At 46.9% G+C, this 23,503-nt stretch overlaps 1 protein-coding gene across 2 annotated transcripts in view; it reads left to right on the top strand.

Moving 5' to 3' along the window:
- Positions 1 to 21,584, top strand: part of HECTD4 (HECT domain E3 ubiquitin protein ligase 4) — a 2,430,065-nt gene extending 2,408,481 nt beyond the window's left edge. For both annotated transcript variants that reach the window (XM_085634374.1, XM_085634373.1), the window contains one exon: positions 16,636 to 21,584. In XM_085634374.1, coding sequence (XP_085490500.1) covers positions 16,636 to 16,772 — 137 coding nt within the window. In that variant the 3' untranslated portion in view covers positions 16,773 to 21,584. The remainder of the gene's footprint in view (positions 1 to 16,635) is intronic.
- The last annotated feature ends 1,919 nt before the right edge of the window (positions 21,585 to 23,503 follow it).

Raw genomic sequence — 23,503 nt, 5'->3', positions numbered from 1 at the left:
TTCCATGGCTACGGAGGAGGGAGCTACCTATTCTGTAGTGCTGCGCAGGGCTGCCGAGGCTCTTCAGCTAGAGCTCCCTGCAGTGGCCGTGAGGACTAACCTCCTCACTGAAGTGCTTCAGCCGCCGGTAAGCTCCTCGGAGCCACTGCTGCAGTTAAATGAAGCCCTGACGGACGTTCTGATGGGCACCTGGTCCAAGCCCTCCACAGTCCCTCCTGGTGACCTGAACATAGCCCGGCGTCACTGCCCCGCACTGGGTGACCCCAGCTTTCTGTCGGTGCACCGCACGCCTGAGAGCCTGGTTATCCAGGCCTCTACCTCCCAGACCGCCTTCCTGTCTAATCCCCCGGATCGGGAATCCAAAAGGTTGGAACAGTTTGGAAAGAAACTGTTCTCCTCCCTTAGTTTGGGGTTGCTGTCTATCAACACCGCTTGCCTTTTGGACCGTTACACCCACTCTTTGTGGGATACGGTGGCGGATGTGCTGCCCCAGTGTCCGGAGGAGGCCCAGACACAGCTCGCCCAGGCTCTTGCCGAGGGGCGGGATGCGGCACGTTACTCGATACGATGTGGGCTTGACACAACGGACTCGCTAGGTAGGGCAATTGCGACCACGGTGGCGATTCTTCGCCATGCCTGGCTGAGGTCCACGAATTTCTCCGGGGATGTCCAGAGCACCCTCATGGACATGCCCTTCGATGGCCGTCGCCTCTTTGGCGACAAAGCGGATAGTGCGCTGGAGCGCTTTAAGGACTCCAGGGCTACGGCCAAGTCCTTGGGCCTCTCGGCCCCTCGCCCACAAACTTCCGCTTTTCGCCCCTTTCGTGGCCAAAGAAGGGGCGCCCCCTCACGTCCGTCTAGCCACAGGTCGCAGAATCAGCCTCAACGCGGTCGCGGATGTGGATTCCGCCTAGGCAGAGCTGAGGGACAGAGAGCCGGTCAGCGCACATCTACCCCAGCAGCATCTGCCTCAAAGCCTTCCTAGTTCGAGCTTTCAGGCCCATTCCATGCCAGTGGGAGGCAGAGTTCGCCATCACCTGCTCCACTGGCGTACCATCACATCGGACAGGTGGGTGCTGCAAATCGTCCGAAGGGGCTACTCCCTCCCCTTCGAGGCGACCCCTCCAGCCATGCCACCGCAGTACCACCGCATGTCGGGGGATCACTTGCAACTTCTGCAGGAGGAAGTTACGGCCCTCTTGGCAAAGGGGGCCATAGAGCGCGTTCCTGGCCCAGATGTAGGTCGGGGTTGTTATTCCCACTACTTTCTGGTTCCCAAGAAGGGCAAATGGGGCCTACGCTCTATCTTGGACCTCAGGAGCGTCAACGCCTTCCTCCGGAAGGAGAAGTTCAAGATGCTTACCTTAGCTCTGGTTCTAGCTGCCCTAGACCTTGGAGACTGGATGGTAGCGTTGGACTTGCAGGACGCTTATTTCCACATCCCCGTCCTGCCGGCCCACCGGCGTTACCTGCGGTTCACGATAGGCCACGAGCACTTTCAGTTTACCGTGCTCCCCTTCGGCCTCACCAGTGCCCCTCGGGTGTTCACAAAAGTGATGGCGGTGGTCGCAGCTCATCTGCACAGATTAGGGGTTCCAGTCTTCCCCTATCTCGACGACTGGTTGTTGAAGGCGGGCTCGCCCCAGGCAGTCGTCTCCCACCTCCAGACTATGGCCAACCTCCTGCATTTTCTGGGGTTTTCCATCAATGTGCCGAAGTCGCATCTGAGTCCCTCCCAGAAGCTCCTTTTCATCGGAGCGGTTCTGGACTCGGCGCAGTTCCGGGTCTATCCTCCGGAACAGCGGGTTCGGGATATTTAGGCTCTGATTCCGATCTTTCAGGCTTTATCCCGGGTTTTGGTCAGGTTGGTGCTGCGGCTACTGGGTCTGATGGCCTCCTGCATCCTGCTGGTACATCACGCCAGGTGGCGGATACGGGCTCTGCAGTGGGACCTGAAGTTTCAGTTGACCCAGCATCGGGGCAACCTGTCCGACCATGTCTTGATCTCATAGGGCACTGCAAGACAGTTGCAGTGGTGGCTCACGGACCGCGATTGGGTCAGTGGCAGATCCCTCTTCCTACCCCAACCGGAGCGCGTTGTGGTGACGGATGCGTCCCTCCTGAGATGGGGGGCCACATGGGAGAGGCGGAGATCAGAGGCCTCTGGTCTCCGGCGGAGTCCCGGCTCCATATCAACCTATTGGAGCTGTGGGCGATCCGACTTGCACTGAAGGCATTCCTTCCCTCTGTTCGGGGGAAGTGTATTGCAGGTGTTCACGGACAACACCACCGCCATGTGGTATTGCAACAAACAGGGCGGGGTGGGGTCGTGGACCCTTTGTCAGGTGGCTCTGTGCCTCTGGATATGGCTGGAACATCAGGGCATCACCCTGGTGGTTCAACACCTGGCAGGCTCTCTGAACGCCAGGGCGGACAAACTCAGCCGCCAGTGCATGATGGATCACGAATGGCGTCTGAACTCGGGCGTGGCGCAAGGACTCTTTCGGCAGTGGGGAGAGCCTTGGTTAGATCCATTCGCCACCGAAGAGAACGCGCAATGTCATCATTTCTGCGCGTTGGAATTTCCAAGGCGGCACTCGCTCGGAGACGCTTTTCATCGCGAGTGGAGTTGCGGTCTGTTGTACGCCTTTCCGCCTATACCACTTCTGCCCAGAGTGCTGAAGATCATGCGCGTCTGGGCCCAAGTCATCCTTGTGGCTCCGGATTGGGCACGAAGATACTGGTATCCCGAGCTACTCAGTCTATCAATCGATCCCCCGATTCGACTGACTCTTCAGGAGGACCTTCTGTCGCAGCAGCAGGGGACGGTCCTCCACCCAAACCTGTTCAGCCTTCACCTCCATGCGTGGAGATTGAGCGGCGACAGTTGATGCCATTTGATGTCTGTGATGTCATTCTGGCAGCCAGGCGTCCCTCCACTAAAACGGAATACGCCTGCAGGTGGAACAAATTTGTGGCATGGTGCACAGCAAAGGCTGTGGAACCCCTTTCCGCCCCTGTTTCTGCGGTTCTCCTCTTTCTTCTTTCCCTGGCCCAGCAGGGCTCTGCTCTGGGCACCCTCAAGGGATATCTTTCAGCTATTTCTGCTTTCTTACGACTTCCTGATCAGCCTTCTCTTTTCAAATCCCCTGTTGTTGCTCGATTCTTTAAAGGCATTACTCATATGTTTCCCCCTGTCCCTTTCGTAATGCCTTAGTGGGATTTGAACCTGGTGTTAACCTATCTGATGTGCGCACCCTTTGAGCCACTTCATAATTGTCCTCTTCGTCTTATGACTATTAAGACTGCTTTCCTGGTTGCCGTCACCTCTACTAGACGGGTGAGTGAGCTCCAGGCTCTATCTTCTAAGCCTCCTTTCCTTTCTGTCCATTCGGACAAGGTTGTTCTCAGGACTCGTCCTTCCTTTCTCCCTAAGGTGGTAACTACTTTTCACATCGGCCAGTCTGTTACACTGCCCACCTTCTTTCCGCCTGCGCATCCCTCGAAAGAGGAAGAGAGGCTCCACCGTCTGGACCCAAAACGAGCGCTGTCCTTCTATCTGGTCCGCACGAAACAGTTCCGGGGGGACGACCAACTCTTCGTTGGCTACGTGGGCGCTAAGAAGGGGCGGGTCGTTTTGTGCATTAAGGCCTGTTATTCCTTGGCTAAGAAGGATCCTCCTGTAGGACTGAGAGCCCATTCCACCCGGGCCACGGCGGCTACTACTGCCCTGGGACGGGGAGTCCCTCTGCAGGACATTTGTCAGGCAGCAACGTGGGCCTCGCTGCACACGTTTGCCAAGCATTACTGCCTGGACAGCCAAGTCTGGAGAGACGGCTTCTTTGGTCGTTCCGTTCTCCAGGACTTCCTGGTGTGTTCTTGGTTCGCAGACCCACCACCGGGGTTGGTATTGCTGGGGTATCTATTCTAAGGTAAGGAATCTAACTAACGTGTTTCTTTCAGATGAACAAGTTACTTACCTTCGGTAACGATATATCTGTAAGAAACATTAGTTAGTTAGATTACTTACCGCCACACCCATCCTCTCCTCTCTGCAAACTGATATCTAGGGTTAAGGTCATCCCTTTCAGGGCCCTGGATTCATGGCACCAGTGTTGGTCTGTTGCATGGCTCTGTGTCCTGGTGCGGAAAGCTATGTACAAGAACTGACGTCAGCGCGCGAGGACAGCGTCTAAGTACTCCGACGACGTCATCCCGGCGATCACGACGCCGACGACGGACGCGGGGCCGCAGACGACGCCTAGCGACGCGCAAGGGTATTGCTGATTAAAAATCTTTCCGGATCCAGCCTGGCGCCTGGGGACATTCTAAGGTAAGGAATCTATCAAACTAATGTTTCTTACAGATATATCGTTACCGAAGTTAAGTAACTTGTTCAACGGGCACAAACTTATTAACGGTCAAAAATCCCCGAAATTCCCAACTCAGATAACCTTAACTATACTATAAAGTGGCTAGTGCCACTCTGTAATATATATATATATCAACAAAACAACAAAAAGATACTCGCACTCCAGGAGCCATATAATCCATCCAGTTTTTTATTCCATTGTTGCCATCACCAAAAATATATTTTATTTATATATATATATATATGTGTGTATGTGTATGTATATATATATATATATATATATATATACGTGACTTGTATAACTGATTTATTCGCAGGCAACATTCCAACAAGTCTCGTACAGCACAGCTCAGTAAAAACAGCCACCAATTCGTCAAACGTTTCAGGCATCATCGCCCTTGCTCACTGACACGGCTGAATGTGGAAAAAGCGGCACATCTTGCTTGGTTAAATATGCTGATGATGTCCCGCCCATCGGGCGTTATCGCAAAGTGCATTATGGTTCTTGAAGTTTAGATCACAATATTTTCATTTAGGGTGCCGCTCAACCAACTCTTTCTTAAAGTTTTTAAAGACCACAGTGGGTCGCTGGGCAACTTACGAAGCTGTAGGCATGCTGACTTTTGCCTAACGAAAAAGTAGCACGTCGTTCCACCTGTGCCGCTTTAGTAACAGCAACTGGACCCGCTCTTCCGCACCAAACAGCCACCAATTCGTCAGGATGCAGGGACATGGTCTCTGTATCCTGAAAAATTAATTAAAAATATATATGGGGAAGGTTGAGCACCCTCTGACCCCAAAGGGGATGTGGGGGCGGTCTCCTCCCCCCCCCCCCCCCCCACACTTTATTGACTGCCCAGAACATGGATGGATAGATGTGGCAGCCATTACAGGACTCTGGGACATGATTCCAATTGAAATGCATTATAGAAAAAAACTGTTTTTGAGGGTCACTAAAAAGGGCACATATAAAGGGTGATAGACACATTTTAGTCACAATATTAATCATTTGTTGGTGATGCTATACTAATTTTACGATTTCGGTATGTATTAAGGTGATTTTACCCCATATCAAATGCTGATCCTCTGCTGGGATTTGATGAAGCATATCTGTGAGAAATCTGTTTTGACTCATGATTTTCTAATAGAGGTTACGGAACGTGCTCCAGAAGTTAAAATGAGTGCATATGTTCTGTAAATTCACACTATCCTCGTCAACCATGTGAGAATAAAGTGTGCTGCAGCCACAAACTGTCAGTTGATTCCCCAGTGTTGTACAGCAGCCTCCCACTGTGTTCTAATGAACAACTAGGGTTAATATTATTCTGTATGACAAAAGTGTGGCATACTTGAAGCCATCTTGATTGAGGCAAAGCTGAAAAGCTTAAAACATTTCCTTTAGAAATTAACAAAATGAGAGGGCATGTTTTGTAATAGAAATTCTGGTTATTGCTGTATAACGTAAAATTGGGAGACATTTCCTTAGAGTTAGGAGTTCTATTATGCTTATTAGAGAAAATCGTGCCATGTTTCTTCTGCCACTGAATATAACGTTAGGACTGAGATGAAGTTATGTCTTGCATTCTTTTCTACCAAGCTAGCCAGGGGATATGGATATACTTTATTACACAGACTAGAAGGTCACAAACTAAAGAATTCTTAATATCTCTTGTTAACTTCCAAGCAGCCGCGTAATGCTTTAGAGACCATCCCATTTGGTATTTTTCACTCAAACCAAAAGAATGGATTATGTTTAAGGATGGGACATACCACACTCTAATGAAGAGTTTTTTTCTCAAACTCCTCTCCTTTTTATTGATTTAATGAGGGGATGAGGGCAGTGAATTGACTCCGTAATTTTAAAAAAGCATGTATTTATATTGTGCCCCTCTTAATGAGATGCTTAGCCATGGGTGAATGCATAATATGTGTGACCATCTGATTTGTGGATCTATGCAGGCAATTCACTTTAAAAAAATGCACTATCCTTCCCCACATTGTTTTAACCAGTTTAATTTTCTTGTTACATGGTGCTCAGTGGGGGATATTGCCACTCATTTCACAAACACCATCTCAGAGGATTCAAATTCCCTAATGTTAGGGCTGACTACATGGTATACATTCATCAGTAATTGTGAAACATTCCTTTAAGACCCTGGCCTTTATTCCAGCCAGTTCCTCTCCTAACACTATTTACTCATCCTGTCACCGTTGACTACTCCACAAAGGAGATGGTACTTTACTTACTCTTTAACTTAACAAGTATCATCACCAAGGAGGATCTTTCCTTTTCGCTAACATAGAATAATGCTTGCCTTTTTACTGCATAAGTGTTTTACAGTTATAGCCAGCATGCTGGTAAGAAACTAACTATCAAATATTAGCTTGACTACTCATAGAAGGGCAAACATATGGCTTATATGACCTTGTCCTGCAAAATGAGATCAACCACCTTTGCTACTGCCGTTAGATGCCTTCAAGAAGGCACAATAGACACATGCCTTCTGTGCACATATATGTGTTTAATGTTTAAGTTAAATGCTGTAATCTTAAAAAATATACTCAACATCTCTTCTTTTTGACATCAATAAAATGAATGCACTTGAGTTGGGTAGTAGCAACAACTCTTATTACAGCACTTTGAGACTTGGGTGATAATGCTTCCTATGAACATTCTGGTATTTAGTAGGAGGCTTTCACTGGCTCTCAATATGGTCAGGTCATCAATCTTTGGCTTTCGTTTCAATGATTTTCAAAAAATAACCTGCACTCCTGTTTCCTGCACAATACGATCCCTCAAACAACACACACACAGCTGCAGTGATAAGTAGCTATTGTCTGTGGCAAGTGGGCTGCAGTGACTGTCACATTACTATCCAAGCACTAGATCGATGGAACTTATCTGCTTTCTATATGGGAACAACCCCACAGTGCTATGCTTCAGGAAGGTATCCATAGAGGTCCCTTTGCTTAAAGTAACATTTTGGCAAGGCTTCTTATCTACCCGTAATCTGATTTGAGAATTCAACCTTACAGAAAACTAAGCCAGGACTTAGCGCATTTAAAATTAACTTGTGTAAGATTTTTTTTTTTAAACAGATCTTCAGCTTCTTAAGCGTCACATAGGATACCAGGCAACGCCTGACAATCTACACCTATTTTAGAGTTACAGTGCTCTCTTGCATAAAATGTACACTAGCCCTTTTCACTTAGTAAACATTTTTGCATATGAAAATTTACTACTGATGGATACTACTTTCTGCAGATTCTCACCTTTAGAATATCCCCAGGCATCAGACTGGATCCGGAAGAGTTTTTAGCATAGCCTCGCTTATCAGTAGGTGGTGTAGTGCGGCTCAGCTTCAACTATGTTACACCCCGGAAGTGATGCTTGGAGCTGCATACCAGCGCCATTCAAGTGCACTGACGTCCGTCCCTTTCTTTCTGCACCTTTGTACATGGATCTAGAGCTAGCTCCTAACTTTCACTCGTCAGTTGACAAGTTTTTTTCTTTCAGTTTATTTCCAGTTTGCAAGGGAACATGTACCTACCTAACACTACTGGGTTATAACCTTGTATGGAAATTGTAAGAATATGTCTGAGACAGATACCCACTAGGTGTCTCTCTGGTGTTTGAGTTTTGACCACAACTCCAAGTCATGTGGTTAGTATACCGTTATGCATCTGAAGGCATTCCGAGAATGTGAAGTCAAACTGTAGATCACTGAACACTACACGAAGTTGCATAAGCTCAACTCCTGCTTGAATTCGAGAGCATGGAACCGTTCCTGCTCCTGGTGGAGCTCCCATGACAGGCAAGTTGAAATCCAAGAGAAAACATCAGCAGTCCAATGAGATTTATCCCAGACTAGCTACTCTACTGAGAAGTTGCAAGGATGTCAAGGTGCACTTCAGTCTTGCCTTCCATCTCCCGCAGTGGAGACAGTTCTGCAGCAGACACCGATGCACCCTGAATTCGGGGGGCTGTTGGCGACGTTGCAATAGGTCAAGGCATTAAAGGAAGCCATTTGGTGAATCTTTGGCACCCAGCTGGCTTCCTGTTGCACGTTTTTGGGCCCCACAGAGGCTTCCAGTGAGGATTTTTTAACCTCTTTATTTTTTTTATTTTTTCAGTAGAATAGCTCAATGCAGCAGTCCGTATTGAAATCAGTAAGTGAAAAGACAACAAAAATGTAGGTCTGTTCTTGTTACATGTCCGGTTTACATTTTACTTTGCACATTCCCACCCTGGATCCCCACCTCTGTACAGTCCCCTTCCCTGACCCTGTGAATCAGCCGTCTATGTTGGATGGGTGTCGCCCTCACCCTGCTGGGCTACCGGAGTATCCATCAGCTTATTTAACATCTCTACCCTTTCTTCCAAGTCCTCCTCTGCCCTCCACTCAGGTTAACGCCAGCTGATCAGTCCTCTGGGTCATCAGAGGTCCCTGAACCCGTTTCGGGTTCAGCTCCAACTCTGGAGAGGACGTCTTTCACAACGATGCATGCCAGTCCTATCACCACTTGTGCCAGTGAAGGACTCCAATCCTATTGTCTTGTCCAACTCAGAACCAAATCTGTCTCTACATTGGCCAAGGTAGCCCCAAGATCTGAAGACGATTAAGAACGAACTGGCCCAAGTCACCCTAGTGGCTCCAGATGGGGCCATTAGAGAGTAGTACCTGGAACTTATGGACATAAGTATATGTCCTCTGATTAGGCTGCCGATTCGGGAGGATCTTGTGTTGCAGCAGCAGGGTAGGGCCTTGCACTTTGACCTGCACATTCTACATCTCCATGCATGGATATCTAGCGGCAGCAGTTGACTGCATTCGATCTCACCCGTCCCCCCACCCCCTCCGAAGAAGTGGATGTCATCCTTGCATCTAGGTGTCATTCACCACAGTCTGTGTTTACGCTGGATGCGCTCATATATTTCCTCCTAAACTCTTGTGAGATCTTGCTTTGGTCCTTACTATCCTTATGTGCCTTTTAAACCGATGTACAACTGCCTCCTACACCTCCTGACTCTGAAAACAGTCTTTCTTCTCACAATAACTTAAGCTTGCTGAATGAGTGAGCTTCAGGCTCTTTCAGTCCAGCTGGCCTACAACCACCTTCATGCATGATAAACTGGTATCTAGCAATGGAACGGCCTATCAGCTAAAGGTTGGAACTCCCTTTCATGTTAGACATTCCATCATTCTTCCAAAGTTCTTTATCCTCCCTGACACCTTGAAGGAGGAGGATAGATTTCATTGTTTTAATGGGAAAATCATTCAGTATTTCTATAGCGAGACGCAGTCACCCCTACGGGTATCTGGGTGCTGATGCTGCTGGAGCTTAGTCAAAAAGTCAGGTCTTGCGTACCTTTTTCAAGACTTCCAGGGTGGGTGCAGTCCGGAGGTGGAGGCCCAAGTCTTACAGTGGGAGAAGAAGCGGCCACAGTGGATGCATGGGTTGTGGGCGAGTTCGAGTGAGGTGTCTTAAAGGCTGAATTACAGTCGATGGCTTAAATAGGATGGCCCCTGGTCGTGTAAGGATTTTAGGCATGCATGAAGATCTTAGACTGGAGTCTCTTGTGAACTGGAAGCCAGTGGAGGTTTCTGAGGTGTAGGGTGATGTGGGCCCGTTTGGGGAGGTCCAGGATGATTCTGGCTGCGGTGTTCTGTATGGTCTGGAGTTTTCTGAGGAGATAGATGGAGATTCCGGCGTAGAGGGCGTTTCCGTAGTCGAGGCGGCTGATGACGAGTGCTTGGGTGACAGTCTTTCTGGTGTTGAGTGAGATCCATCTGAAGATTCTTCGCAGCATGCGGAGGGCGCAGAAGCAGGAGGAGGCGACTACATTGATTTGGCGTTTCATGGTCAGTTGGCTGTCGATGATGATGTGCTGGTTGAGTGCATGGTCAATTTGTGTGCTCCCAAGTGGTGGGGTTCTTCCTGCATATGAGCACTTTTATTTTGTCCGAGTTCAGTTTGAGGCAGTTGTCTCTCATCCAATTGGCGACGTTGGTCATTGCGTCGCAGAAGTTGGTTCTGGTGTTGGCAGGGTCTTTGGTGAGCGAGAAGATTAGTTGGGTGGCGTTGGTATAGGAGATTGTTTATTCCGTGGGATCTGACTATGTCTGCAAGGGGGACCATATCAATGTTGAAGAGGGTGGGGTTGAGGGATAATCCTTGGGGTATGCCTCAGATGAGGTTCTTGGGGGTGGAGCTGAAGGGAGGCAGACGGATGCTCGATGTGCGTGTGTCCCTTGAGGAATGAGGTGATCCATTTGAGGGCATTCTGTTGGGATGCCTAAGATGCAGAGTCTGTAGACGAGGGTGTGGTGAGAGATGGCATTGATCGCACCAAAGCCCTTCGGGTAGACGATCAGCTCTTTATGGTATTTACTGGGGCGAAGAAAAGGTAGGGCAGAAAAGGACTTGGTGGGTATTCCTCTCTATTAGGATGTGCTATGGGCTGGCCAAGAAGCAGCCTCCAGTAAGACTGAGGACCCATTCCACTAGAGTCAAGATACCTACCACTGCGTTGGCTTGGAGAGTGTTTGTCCTGGATATTTCAGTCTGCAGCATGGGCTTCAGTGCACACGTTAACAAAGCAATACTTTTTTGACAGCCAGGTTTGCCAGGATAGACCTTTTAGCCATTCGGTCCTGCAGGTCTTTTTGGTCTGAGCCATCCCACAGACTCAAAACCTGGGCGAGGTACTCCTTTGCTATCTATTCTAAAGATGATGAATCTGCTCTTGGAAGTATCCATCAGAAGAACAAGTTATTTACATTTGGTAACACTCGTATGGTGGATACTCTAATCACTGATTCCTCATCACTCTTAATGTTCTGTGAAATGGCCTCTTTTGATCTGAAAAGGTCCAAAATGAGACATCTGCACACTGGGGCACAGGTGGGGTGGACAGTGTCAAGAAAGAAACTAGCATCAATGTGCTTGGGTGGCGCTAATATGAGGCTCAAGCCGTCACTTTTGCGGCACAATAGAGTTGATGCTGAGCTGCATTTGGCGACCTACCAGCACACAGGGGGCCGTGCTGAAAAATCTTCCATCCCCAGTCTGGCTCCTGGTGAGTTCCCAAAGGTGAGAAGTCTGCAGTTAGATTTATAATCCACCAGAAAGAGCGTTACCAAAGGTAAGTAACCTGTTCTTTTACGCATTTATCTTTTTGTTAGTTAATGGAGCAAATATTCTGCATGAATAAACCCCTACCTTGAAACTCCGTCAATTACTGATATTTTCCCTCCCCATTCCCACCCGAGAAATGTATTTAGTCTTGTAGTTGAAAAAGGTAAATTAGTCTGCGTTTCTACGATGGTTAACTCTCTGAATGGGTATGTGATATTCGACAAATCTGAGAGTTTGTGGGTGTTCACGTACATACTTTTACATGAGGCCACCCAGAAATGCTCATAAACATACCTCTAAATTTAAAATCTGATAGAGACTACTAGCCGCAGATTCCTTCACGTAGAATTATCACGCGACTCTGCCCAGGCGTCGTCCGCGCACGTGACGTCAGCGAGGTCACATAAGACCCGCCCCGGCGCGCCTACGTCAGTTTTTTTTCCTTTTCCGCGTGCAACGCGGATCCGATCCTTGCTACGAGCCTGTTTAGGGCCCCTTTTTCTTCCATTTCTTTTTGGTGGAACAGTGTGCAAATGCCTTCAGGCTTTAAAACTTGCACGTTGTGTGGGCGTCTTATGTCGGCGACGGGCCCTCACCTCATTTGTATGTGGTGTTTGGGGGAGGATCACGGTGCCACAGATTGTGCGGCGTGCCAACAGTTGAAGCCGAAGTCGCAGTGGGAGTGCCGGATGAAACTTCTCTCGGCGCGTCTCTCCAGGTTGACGTCCTCCCCTTGGTCTGCTTCGGCAGACGGCTTCGGATACGGCCGTGGTCGTCGTCCTCACCCCTTCTCCGATGTCACGTGAGCGTCGCTCCATGGTGGGTAAGTGCCGCAGTTTGTCCCTGGGGGCTGGTTTCCGGCCTACCGAGGCATGGACTCTCCGCGGGTGATGCGGCCCCGCGTGTCGTCCTATCCACCGTTTCCTGGTGTTGGGCCGTCGAGAGTCCAAATGGAGACATAAGCTGCGGCTTTACTGGCCTCGCTGGCATCTCCTCCTCCTTCCCTTCCTGGGGTGTCGGCGGATCCATCGCCTTGCGCAGGGCCCTCCACGGCGCCGCCGGCGGCTCCGGCGCCAACTGGTTCAGATCCAGGTTTGGAGGATGTGGTGCTGTTGGGGTGCGGCTCCTCTGGGGCACCTCCTTCAGGCCATCTCTTCCTCGCTGCAAACTCCTGCGGGGGTCCCTGTGGTGTCGCGGGAGGTCGCCGGAGCTCGGGTCGCATCTCCAAGCCCCTCTCGGTCCTTTGACAAGGTGGTCCTGTCTAAGGCCGAGGTAGCACCGCTACGGTGCCGGCAGCAGCTGGACCGTGCGGAGCCACAGGGGTCGGTGGACCCTCATCGTCCCGCTCCGGGGCGAGGCCGAGGGAGGACCCCTCGTCCCTCTCCGGGCCCCTCTCGTCCCTCCCCACAGGCGGCTGCCTCGTCGGAGGGCGAGTCGGAGGTTGAATCGTCCCTGGTGCCACCACATGGGTTGCCGAACGATCTTCACCTCATTCTGGGCCGCGGCTGGCAGAGGGCTTTGTGCCACTCCCTAGAGTTGTCTCGTTCCACCACGCAGGTGGCTGCCTCGGCGGGGGTCGGGTCGACATCATTCCGGCGCCGCCCCGGGCCGGTGCGGCTCCAGCTCTACTCCGGTCTCCGCTGCGGGGTGATTTGGAGGTACCTTGTCCGATGACACCGGATGGTGCCGACGTCCTGCCTCAAGCAGCGGACTCTACGGCTCCGTGCAGGGGTGGTACCGCTGATTCGTGTTCGGACGCTCCTTCTCCGGAGGCAGGCTGTATATTGGTGTCGTCCTCCCCGGAGACTGGTCGCCGTGTGGTGTCTTTTTCACCGGCATCGAAGGGCGGCTCCCCGCCTTTCCTGAGGCAGAGGTGTTCGTCGGAAGAGCGGCAGGTCCCTCATTCTTCGACTCCTTCTGACTTCCAGGTTTGGCCCTTGCCCGTCCCGCTTGGCCTTGGGGATGGCCGCCTTAGTTTGCAGCCGTCCCCCACGGAGGAGCTGCTTTCTCCACCGCGGGGCCCTACGGAGGCGGGTGCGGCCTTCGCTCACGCGGTGTCCACGGCTGTGGGCATCCTGCGCATGGGTGACCCGGTGGCTCACTTTCCGGCGGACCATCTCTTGGAGGTCCTCCACCAGGGCTCTGGTGGGAGAGAAATCTTACTTCCCTTTGAAGGTTCGCTCCTTTTCTTCCTTGACGGGGGCTTGGAGGCGTCCTGCCTCAGGGGACCCGGTGCCTTAGCATCTTCTGCACCGGCACCTCCCGTCACCATGTGACCCGGCGTGTCTTTCCCTTCACCCCTCAACCACCAGCTCCCTTTTGCGGACTGTTTTTCCCTCCCTGCCGCCACTGTTGACTTCGACGTCCCGAGAGGCCCGCTGGCTGGACTCTTGGGTGCAACATGTTCGCCTCGACCAGCGCGGCCCTGCGGGCCCTTAACACCTTGTGTGTGCTGGCTAGGGCCTCCTCCTGTTTGTGGGACTCAGCTGAGTCTCTGGGATCTGCGGCGTCCCAGGAGTCTGGTCAGGTGGACTTGCAGCATCATGCATTGGATGGCCGGGAGCTTGCGGCATTTATTCTCCGCTCCGCTCTGGACGTCTCAGAGGCGCTGGACCAGGCCATGGCTTCCTCAGTCGCTCTCCGTCGCCATGCTTGGCTTCGGGACGGAGTATTCCCTGACGATTTTCGGGAGCGACTCGTCGACTTTCCATTTGATGGCCTGTTGTTCCATGCCCCGGCCGACTCCGCCATACAAAGGCTCTTGGCAGGGCTCCGTCGTCCTCATCCTTATCCTCCTCCTCCTCCTCCGTCCCCTCCTCAGTGACTTCTGAGTTGGGTTGATTCTGGGCCTTCTTAGGCTGGCTGTTCTGGCTGTGGAGTGTGTTTTCTGGCCGTTTACATCCTTCCTTGGGATTTTGGCATTGTTGGCTACTGGACGGTCCTTGTGTTGATTGTGTGTGGGTTCTGCAGGACTTGTTGCGCAGATTTGGCCCTGAGATTGGGCCTTCTGCTTTGCTTGGGCTGCTTGTCAAGCCTTCAGCGGGGGTGTTTTTTTCCCCGTGGCTCTTTTGTTTCTTCCTCTGCTGCCGAAGTTCTTCCAAAGAGGGTTCCCATATCTTGGGACTTAACGTACCCTATGTGGGATAGTGGTAGCTGTCATATAGCTTGCGCTCTGCTAGAGGGTTCTGGTCGCCCTCGGGTCCTGCTCTCCAAGCCGTTTAGGTAGGTTGCTTTTGCTTCCTGAGGTCGTGTGCGAGGCCACTCGTGGTGGTGTGCCCGGGCATCTCCTCCTTTCCCTGCTCCTGTCCTGAGGTCTGGGATGATCTTGTGTTCTCCCTTGCCAAGCGTCACCTACTCTGCCTTCCTGGGGCCCTCGAGCTGTTCTTCTTGCTTCTGGCGGCTTTGACTGCCGGCGCTGTTCTGGCTGGCAGGCTGCTCTCCGTCTGGAGTGGGTTCGCCTTCTTTTCCCTCGTTTCCTTGGACCCTCTAGGCTTCTTCTTCTTCTTCTGCTTTTCCTGTCTTGGCATTGGGCGGAAGCTATGTTGAATTGTGGGGGAGTGGGGTACTTCGGCCTCTCTGCCCTTGCCCTTGGTTCCTCTGATGTGAGGGTACGAGCCTCTTCAGTCTTCTTTCCCTCCTACATCCCCTTGGGGTCGGTGGGGGTTCTGCTTGTGGGGGTTCCCTTGGCCTGGCCGGGGTGAGGTTCTACCTGGTCCACAGATCTGGTCCCCTGTGGGGCTTCTGTTCTGCATTGGCTGGTGGAGTCCTTTCGCAGACCCTCCTTCCCAGGGGGTATTGCTAGGGTATCTAATCTACGTGAAGGAATCTGCGGCTAGTAGTCTCTATCAGATGTACGAGTCACTTACCTTCGGTAACGATGTATCTGGTAGAGACGATTCTAGCCGCAGATTCCTTCACGGTCCGCCCTTCCTCCCCTATTCTGCGAGGACCCTTGGGTTGGTCTTCGGTACTCGCCTCCGGTGGGGGCTGTGTCTCCTGTGAGTGCCTTCCTTGTTCTTGACGGGTGGTTCCGTCTGGGGGCGGTTCTTTCCTCCTTTGGTTCTTTGGAGGATGGGGTTCCGGTGCTCCGGTGCCCTGCTGCTCTGGCTACTCCAGGTTTGAGGGGGATTGCTTTCTATCCCTGTCCTCCCTCCCCTATTGCTATCCTCTGATAAGGGTCATCTGGCCATATCTTGCCCTTGTCCTTTGTGGGTGGTTGCCCTCTAAGTTGGGGTGGCTTGGAAGTTTGTTGTCCCTGTCTGTTTTGGGACTGGTCCCATTCCTTGCTCAGGATTGGGGGGGTGGGTTTACTGCGTGTGCCATGACTTTTATGCATGTTCTTTGCCTCCGGGGCAGAGGGATGAGAGGCTGTCTATGTGCTGGCAGGGTGACTGCACAGGTTTCCGCTTGTTCTTCATCTTCTTTCTTCTTTCCCTGCCCTTGGGTTCTGCGGTGTAGGCAGTACTCTGGTGGTGTTGTTAGTCACCGTTTCTTTCCATTTTTTTCTGCTCTTCGCACACTGTTCCCATGCATCCACAGTTTTTTATCTGGTGGTTCCGCGTTGTGGTGTGGAAAAGTTCTCCGTGGAAAACTGACGTAGGCGCGCCGTGCGGGTCTTATGTGACCTCGCTGACGTCACATACGCGGAAGACGCCTGGGCGGAGTCGTGTGAAGTTGCCCCGCCCCCGACGCGCAGGTATGCTGTGGCAAAAAAGTTTCCGGATCCAGTCTCACGCCTGGGGATAATTCTACGTGAAGGAATCTGCGGCTAGAATCGTCTCTACCAGATACATTGTTACCGAAGGTAAGTAACTCGTACTTTGCGAATCCTGAAATTCCACTTACAGGGCTGAATTTACTAAATTTGCAAATGCACTTTATGCATGGATATTTTCAATCCTTATGCTTAAAATCAGTACTGGTTAGTTTATTGCAAGCAGAGTGAACATTTAGGCACTCCTAAGTTGAGCTTAAGGACATAAAATGATTTGAGAATTGGTCCCCAAGTTAATAGTTGGTCTGCAGAATAATTATCATGAAAAAGTGAACACAATAAAAAGTGTATTTACTGCGCAAATAGCGTGTGAAATGCATATTAATTTGGATCTTTTTCGGTTCAACAGGGTCTCCTGACTCACGATACATTCGTGTGGAAACTTGTATGTTTATGGTTAAACTTCCTCAGTACTCAACCTTAGAAATAATGCTGGAAAAACTGAGATATGCCATTCACTACAGGGAAGATCCTCTCAGCGGTTGACGATGCAAGTTCAATGGCAGAGACAATATTCAGGATTACTAGTAGCTTTGCTGAGTTGAGAAATCGGGACGTTGGCGTGAATTACCTCTGGTGACACTGGAAGGAGGACAAGACAAATATATTTTGTTTATGTTGCAGTAATTTCGGGAACACTTACATTTTGTATTAGTCAATTTTGTGATGGGCTGATTAATTTGCTGCCTTGTTTGTTGGACATTTGTACGATAACTTGATAAAAAAAAAAGTTTGTGTACAGTTTAATTTAAAAGTATTGAAACATGTGCATTTGTAATTTTGTAACGTAAAATGTTATTGCCTCTGCAAATAGAACATCAGTAAAATGAAGCGCAAGTTTGAAAGAATGGAAGCAAAATACAGCATATCACATATTATTTGTGTGCACTTTCAGAATAGATTTTGTATACTTACGTAAATTTGCTTAGAGCTCTACTTGGTTTCTGTTATTTCACACTCATGTTGCAGTACTGGGGTTCTCAAATGAAAAGCTTTGTCTAGCTCATAAGCATCCACGGATTGTATCTCAAAGGTGGAAAAATGTGTGTTAAATTAACGAGAAGTTCAAATAATCTATTCTTCTTGTCAGTTTTCCAAGGTTATAAAATTATGCATTATTTCTTACTTATGTAATTCAGCATTCAAATATTTTTTTAACCCATTAGTTTTAAAAGCACAATAATTTAATTAGTTTTATTTCTGTCGCAACCTCCTGCTTTACTATGAAATGACAATATCTGCATGAACACCCATTAACACTTATGCTTGCTTGACCAAATTACCCCACAAACATCCAAATAATTTTCTGGCTTCTGTTATGCCTTCTAGCTGTCATCTGATTTTACTGTTTATAAGTATTATTTGCTGGTTTCTGGGCAAAATATCTCAAAGTTGCTGCTGCTTTGACTAACAGTTGATGAAACATGGAAGAAGGCAAAATGACTCTATGGGTGTCCCGCTGTGTGGATTCTTTAAACATTTTGACAAACTGAGCAGTCTTAATTTCTGGCCTTACGATTATTGGATGACAGAACAATCTCTAAGGTGTGGACCTGTAAAGCATCTACACATCCTGAGAAACTGCCATCAACATACATTCATTTCCATCATAAAGCAGATTACACCATGAAGTGTATAGTCTAGAGGTAAAGGCTGGACAGAATATTCATTCATTTGGCCAGTCAACCTTCTTAAAGTCTTTGCAGAGCCTTGAACAGATCTGTTGTTTTTCTATATGCAATTTAGCAATAATCTACTACATTGTAAAGGGACTCAAAGTTAACTCTTTAGTGTGTGTGTGTGTGTGCCACTGGGGAATAGACAACAACCTCCGACCTGGAGCCATTATTTGTTCCCCTTGTGTGTACAAAGCATTTAAAGCGTTATTAGTCTTTGCATGGAATACTGAGTAGAGATATTGATCAGCCGGTGACATGCAGCTTGCTCTGAAATCCAGGCTAGGCGATAATTGTTTTTTAAATGAACTTCAGAAATCATTGTCCCCATCAGTATACAGCATACTGGTTTAGCAGTCACAGGACATTGTCTTTGTGACAGAGAATCTGTGGGGGTGGTTCTTAATGGATAGCAGTCTCTTCACCGAAGAGCAGAGAGCATGGCTTGAAATCTTGTTTCAATGCGAGCTCTCCTAGTTGTTTTTAGAGCCTTCCCGCAGTGCAGCATTTATTAGATGGATGGTTCTGTATATAATGTAGAATGGATTATACACAGTTATTTTATCTAGGGGCATTAAAGGAGCTGGTCTCCTTTTTTTAGATTCAAATAGGAGATTATTACATGAATTTTGCGGCTGTGATCAAAATTATAAACAGCAGAGGGAAACACGGTTATCATTACTTATAGTTTATTCAGATATGTTTCTGCAGTGCTTTTTGGCCTTCCTCATCTACTATTTGAAACTGTGCAAATATCATCCTCAGTCAGGCTAGCTTGGCATATCCACTTATCATACTAAAAAAAGGTAGCCTACGTTTAATGTTGGAGTAATGGCTGTAAATTGTCCATGGCAACAATTATCTTACCATCAAAAGGCCTTTTGAGCAACATAGTAATATTCTTTAAGACTTTTAGTTTGTGTGTGTGTGTAAGGATATAGGATTTCTTACAAGGGGTGTTAGCATATCAAACATACATCATAATAGTTTGCTTGAAAACATTCAGCTTTTCTTTCAATTTAAGGTTCATGTTACGTAAATGAAAGAGAGTTGATACCTATTCTTGTCCTTTACTGACAAAAGCAGAGGCCACCTTTTATCATCAGTGCTACTCAGTATGAAGTGAACAAATGTTTGTCCATCATTAGTATAAACTACACCTACGTGGGTCATCAGTTTTGTATTGGCATGACTTTGTGAAACTGTTGATATTTAGCACAACATTATTTTGCTTTCAAGATCTTTTATGAAAGCAGCTTAATTAACTTGGCAATTTGTATCATTTGTAAGCTGAACATTTTTTTAATGTGTTTCACATGATTAATAAGGGAATTCAGAGACTGCCTCAATTTCATTTCACAATCATTGTTGCAGTCTGTGTTTGCATCACAGTATATCCTGACCTTTGTAGAGCCTCTATTTAAATTCCAAACCAGACGAATCTATGATGAATTCCAGAAGACCAGTACGTTTAAGGTTAAACAATCCCCTCGTAAATGCCCTTTTTGGTGTCTGTCTTAAGGTAAATCATTCATTATCAGTTGTGTTCATCATTGTTTAGAACAAGCACCTTGCTTCCTGGGGTTCTCTTGTGAGGATGAGTAGTAACCCATCTCTTCTCAGACGTTTTTGCATAGTAATCACTCTAATACATGTATTTGACTGCTGCCACTGTGTCTGCAGTTCAAAATGTATAGGATGTTTGTAAGAGCTTCATAATAAAATAACCTATCAGATAGTAGCATTTGTCAGAATGCCACCATACAGCTTTCTCCATCACTCCTTTTCCTCATCCCATTCATTTCAGATCATGCATAACTGTGATGTAGCAGACTAACCATTGCAATAGTGGATTATATATACACATAAAATTTATATATGCGTGTGTATATATATTGTGTGCAAGTCAACTAATGGGAGTGCATGCTGATAATGTCATTATGCAGAGGGTTAAACTATGAGCAGAATATTCTTTTAAAACGTAAGCCTCAAAAGGTAAGTAACTTTATTTCCACCATTATAAAGTGAGCTTCATGCTGCTGACATTTGTTAACATACAGATTTCCAAAGTATCTGTGTCTAAAGTTTTACCTGTAAATTATTTACATTATTATATAGCGTATTAGGTATATATTACCATGGTTTTTTTTCCAACGTGTACTGGTTTCCTATATAATCAGTACACAAATACTTGCAACTCGCTGACTATTTACAATTGGTGAAGGTGTTAATTTTTCACTGTGAAACTGGTTCAGGCATTTTGCAGATTAGGTTTTTGAACATTACTGTTTTGAAGGTTTATACCAGAATGTAATACCCATAAGAAAAATTGCATTTTACTTGACTGATGTAAGAAGTTATGAATTTAGCCTTAACAAATTTAAAAGGAGCTAGATTTTCCTGCAAATCAAATGGTTTATTTTGGTAACCATTCATACAAAGACATTACTTTAAACACTTTAGGCCCAATTTACAAAGGTTTTTCTGTAACATACTGTATGAGTACTCCAAGCATAGAGTACTTTTGGAATTTAGGAGTAAGACAGGAATACCTGAAGAGTGAGTCACACCTACTTATAGTAAAATCTTTGCTAATTGTTCCCCAAGTGTATGTGCTAAAAGATCAGAAACTAGTCGAAATGACGGTTGTTTCGCCACTCTTGTAATCATATTTTCACCTGCCAGTACTGAGATGAAAATCTACATTTGGAGCATTGGGTGGCACACAAAATGCAAAATGTATGTAATTGGTCAGCACTTTACCATAGTTATTAACTATGTCCTTTAAATACAAACCCATTGTTTAGCTTGGTGTATAAGAGGGAATTGCAAATCTATTTATTGTATATAACTGTGAATAATAGGAGTTATGAATGTGATATTTAAAGGGCTCAATGTGTGTGTGTATACAATAAAAATAATAAAAAAGGCCCTTAAGCGTATAAGCCGTTTGTGCTATATGAACGAGTGAAGTGTTTGTGGAACAGCTTTAGAGTAAGATGTTTTGGCAAACACAAGCTCCCAATCCTGTATAAAGCAAAGGTATTTCTTCGAGCCAACAGGTAAAACCAGATTTAATAAGTCTAATTTGTGGGAACCTAATTAAACATATGGTAGTGAAACATGTTTAGCCGAAATATTGATGATTTAAAAGCAAGTGAATCAACACAAATCACAAAAAATCAACACTGAAATGACCACCACATGTGTGCTGCATTGTAGAACCGGTGCATATTTGTGTTTTATCTTCAAAGCTTGTTTGTGTTCAGTACAAGTATGTTTGCCTTCATTTGTCATACCTCATTGAGAGTAGTTTGGGAGCTTTGTATGCCAATCTTTTTTTAAAACTTGTATAATTACAGCTCTGAGTACGATAACTGCTGCTAACATTGTCTCTCCTTCCAGAGAGTTAATTTAAGTAACTTATACCCACATCCTGGCCCTTAATTGTGCTGTACAGTTACTTGATGTATATTTATTACAGTTATTTATGGTTGCATTTAAAGAAAACCTTTCCCTTTACTCACTGCTGTTTATCTTGTCTGTATCAATATCTAACACAATGCTGTGTAAATGAAGCGTACCACAAGAAAAAGTGTCACAATTAAAGTCCTTAATCTAATTTTGATTTAACAAAAGTGTGTGTTATCGTTTTTTCCCAAAGGCTGAAAACGTTTAGATGGTCATTACAAATGTTTTCAAATAGAGATGAGCAAAAGGGATTGAATTTGCAGATCTCTTTCTATAATCATAACATTTTGTACTCGATACCTAAATGAATGTTTCAAAGCACTCTACTGAACAAGACCGGGGCAAATTCAGTGGTGTAGAACTTCATTCGAGAGAACAAACTAATTAAGTAAAAAAATGTGAGTGTGTTGTTTAATGAGGATATTAAATAACTGCATATTGTATTAAAACTTTAAACTGCATGCTTATGTCTGCTGAAACAGGATAAATAATGATCAGGGCTATGGTAAGTAAACATTTGTAATTTTTTATAATTAGAAAATTGGTTTTACCTTCACGTTAGTGAAGTCAAACTTATTTCAAATTGATGGTGTATTTTGTAGAGAACGTTTTTTTCAGGAGAATTATTTAGAAATTTCTGGCTTCCCATTAGGTTGCTGCTAGACATGGAAGATTTCTGATGAGAGTATATTTGTTGGTTCTCTTTTTATTTAAGATGCACTAGATTGCTTGAATGATTAGCATAATCTACTACTGCTTCAATTTTAACATTTAAATATTTTGTAACATAGCCGACTATCAATACTTGCCCAATTGCTGTACCCCAAATCTAACTCCTGGCTCAGTTATCAATGTTCTCTGAAATAATGCAGATAGCAACCACCAGCCAAACTAAAACAAATCTCACAAATCACTTTTAGGACCCTTTTCTCAATATGACAGGCCATAAATTAAACCCTTTAATATAATGACGTGACACTTCCTAACTACTACAAACCAAATTTCAAACAGAAACACAACTATTTCACAATACATTTTGTTAGGGCCTTAAATACCTTAGAGTATCTACCCTTGTTATAACTCTGTCAAGCACCAATTATTTACAAAACCAGAATGTCAGAGAAGATATGGTGAATCTATCACTGTCGTCTACATTTGGTAAAGAACACAGAGAGCTGTTGAAGTTTTGACCCCAGGTTTTTGTAGGAAATTCTACTCCTTACAGAAGGGTCTTCTTCAGGACCATGGGGGGCACCCTTAGTCCACCAGGGCATTTGCTGGAAAGGACTGACATAGAAAGGCCCGAAGGCTCCAGGGTCAGGGAGGGACAGTCTCTTGGTGAAAATTGTGAATGGATTCGGCTTATTTCTTTAGTATTTGTAGACCGAGGCATGAATAATTCATGGTGCTCCAAATACCTCAAGGCAGAATTCACATCCGTTCACTAGTTCCTACAAAACCTGGGGTCGAAACGTCAACAGCTCTTTGTTTTCTTTACCAAATGTAGACGGGAGTGATAGATTCACTGTGTCTTCTCTGACATTCTGGTTTTGTAAATAATTTAGCCTTGGTTAAGGCTGGACAGGCCTTGTTATATTTTTGATGTATATACTGATCTGATAGAGACTACTAGCCGCAGATTCATTCACGTAGAATTATCCCCAGGCGTGAGACTGGATCCGGAAAACTTTTTACCCAGCATCCCTGCGCGCCGGGGGGACGGCATCACGCGACTCCGCCCAGGCGTCGTCCGCGCACGTGACGTCAGCGTGGTCACATAAGTCCCACCCCGGCACGCCTACGTCCGTTTTTTCCTTTTCTGCGTGCAACGCGGATCCGGTTTGTGCTCTGGGCCTGTTTAGGCCTTTCCCTTCTGCTATTGCTGCGTGTGTGGGAACAGTGTGCGAATGCCTTTGGGCTTTAAAATTTGTTCGTCGTGTGGCCGCCTCATGACGGGGACGGATCCTCACCCCATCTGTATGTGGTGTTTGGGGGAGCACCACGACTCCACTGATTGTGAGGCGGGCCAGCAGATGAAGTCGAAGTCCTGGCGTGAGCACCGGATGAAAC

The sequence above is a fragment of the Triturus cristatus genome, chromosome 11 (genome assembly GCF_964204655.1).
Source record: "Triturus cristatus chromosome 11, aTriCri1.1, whole genome shotgun sequence".
Taxonomy (NCBI): Eukaryota; Metazoa; Chordata; class Amphibia; order Caudata; family Salamandridae; genus Triturus; species Triturus cristatus.
This window is presented reverse-complemented; position numbering and strand designations above follow the sequence as displayed.